This window comes from Lipotes vexillifer, unplaced genomic scaffold (assembly GCF_000442215.2).
Source record: "Lipotes vexillifer unplaced genomic scaffold, Lipotes_vexillifer_v1.1 scaffold63, whole genome shotgun sequence".
In the NCBI taxonomy this organism is placed as follows: domain Eukaryota; kingdom Metazoa; phylum Chordata; class Mammalia; order Artiodactyla; family Lipotidae; genus Lipotes; species Lipotes vexillifer.
Window position 1 is genome coordinate 145,393 of NW_006784492.1, and position 1,917 is coordinate 147,309.

At 60.7% G+C, this 1,917-nt stretch overlaps 1 protein-coding gene across 1 annotated transcript in view; it reads left to right on the plus strand.

The window, feature by feature from the left end:
• Positions 1–1,917, plus strand: part of HTT (huntingtin) — a 161,906-nt gene that overhangs the window by 125,569 nt on the left and 34,420 nt on the right. The window contains exon 43 of the mRNA XM_007456892.1: positions 1,564–1,768. Within this exon, the coding sequence (XP_007456954.1) occupies positions 1,564–1,768 (205 nt within the window). The remainder of the gene's footprint in view (positions 1–1,563; positions 1,769–1,917) is intronic.

Genomic DNA, 1,917 nt, shown 5'->3' on the forward strand with positions numbered 1-1,917 from the left:
ACCCCAGCGTCATTGTCGCCCCCCGGCGGGCTTCCTCCTGCTGTCGGGACGCTGCCCTCCAAGGCCGGGCACTTCCCTGACGTCCTTCCGGCAGCAGCGGCCACTTGCTGGCCGTTGGCTCTGTCCAGTGCTGTACTGAGCCCTTCACTTGGGTTTTATGATTTGATCCTTACTGCAGCCCCGTGAGCGGCTGGTGCTCTGAATTCCATTTTACAAGCGAGGAAACGAAGGCCACAGGGGACGTACGGCCAGGGTCACCGAGCAGGCATGCCAGAACCAGTCTGATTTCAAAGCCCACCTCGACACTCCATCACCTGGATCTCAGCTCTGACCACGGTTTCCTGCTCCCTGTTCAGTAAAACCCCACATCCGTGGTCTGCCATTCCCCCCGCGTGCCTTGGTCTGGCTCCAGGGTTCCTTTGCAGCAGCACCTGTCTCTTCCCTCGTGTCCGTGACCCACAGGGAGCCCACACGGTGACGGAGGCACAAGAGGGAGCAGGCCAGGGCAGGGTGGGCCTGAGGTGGGCGATGCTGACACGGCAGCAACCCGAGAGAACCCAGCCAGTGCGGCCAGAGAGGAGGTGAGCACTGGAAAGCTCCTCGTCGGATGTTTCTGTTTGGCGAGCTTTTGTCAGCTCTCCCCTTGTCTCAGGGCGTGGGTGTAAGCAGTCATGAGGAGTGAGAAGAAGTCTGTGGTCTGTTTGTTTCTGCCTGTTTTAGGGCCCTTTTGCGTTTGCATGTGTTGAAATTTAGAGCAGAAATAAGCTTTTGACTCGCCAGCAGTGATGCCAGGAGTCCTCAGCTGGGGGGACAGGGAGCCCCTGGCCACCTCCTGTCATGTCCAGTCCTGCTGCGTCCCAGGCTGCACTTCACGGCATGCACGTGTCCCCGTGTCCCTGGGGTGAGGGCCAGTCTGGGTGCATCCGGGGCGGGGTGGAGAGACAGGCGTGTGGAGCTGGCTTCGTGTCGTTCCAGAGGTGGGGTAGAATGAAGTCGTGAATTCACTCTCTCCTAGGGGAGAGTTTTCCCGGCCCTAAGGAGGATGCTGTGGGAAACCGGGGCAGAGCCTGGCTGGGTCTGCTGCTGACGTGCGGGTCTGAGTGTGGGTGCCTGCCTGCGCGGCCATCTTGCCCCGGGTGGTCACCCCGTGCTGGGTGCAGAGGCCACCTTGCCCTCGGCTCTCAGGGACCTGCCGTTCCCACCCATGCGGCTGTGGCTTGGGCTGTCCTGGGTGCCGTGACCTGATGGGCTGCATGGTGGCTGCTGCCTTCTTGGTGGAGCTGCGTCCACGGTCAGCACCACGGAGGCTACCGGCTCGGAGCCCCTGGAGAGCTGGTCACTCAGTGGGGAGGACGGGACAGCGGGGGCACCGGCTTCCTTGGCTGCTCCATTGAGGAAGCAGAATGTCAGGCTGGAATTTTCTAGGTGCCAAAGGCTGTGAACCTGTCAATGTAGGAAAGAGCCCTGTGTGTATCTTTTTTGTGTAAAAGCTTCACGTGGTTGCGAAGCGTTGGACCGTGATGTGTTTCCCCGTAATCGGTTTTATGTTTGGCTTGTTCCTAGGGACATTCCGGAGAATCACCACAGCTGCCTCGAGACTCTTGACGGACGGCGCGGACGGCAGCTTCTATGGCCTGGAGAGCTTGAACGCGTGGGTGCGCTCCATGGTCCCCACCCACCCGGCCCTCGTGCTGCTCTGGTGTCAGATCCTGCTGCTCGTCAGCCACACCGACTACCGCTGGTGGGCAGAGGTGCAGCAGACCCCCCGGTACGTGCGCTCTGCTCCCCGGGAGGCCGTCCTGGGCTCTGTGCCGGGGCTCGGAGCAGCTTGAGCTCTGGCTCCCATTTCACGAGGCTTTGTAAAGATTCCGCCGCATGTTAATCTTTCTTTCATGGACACTCTATTGTAGGGGAAAC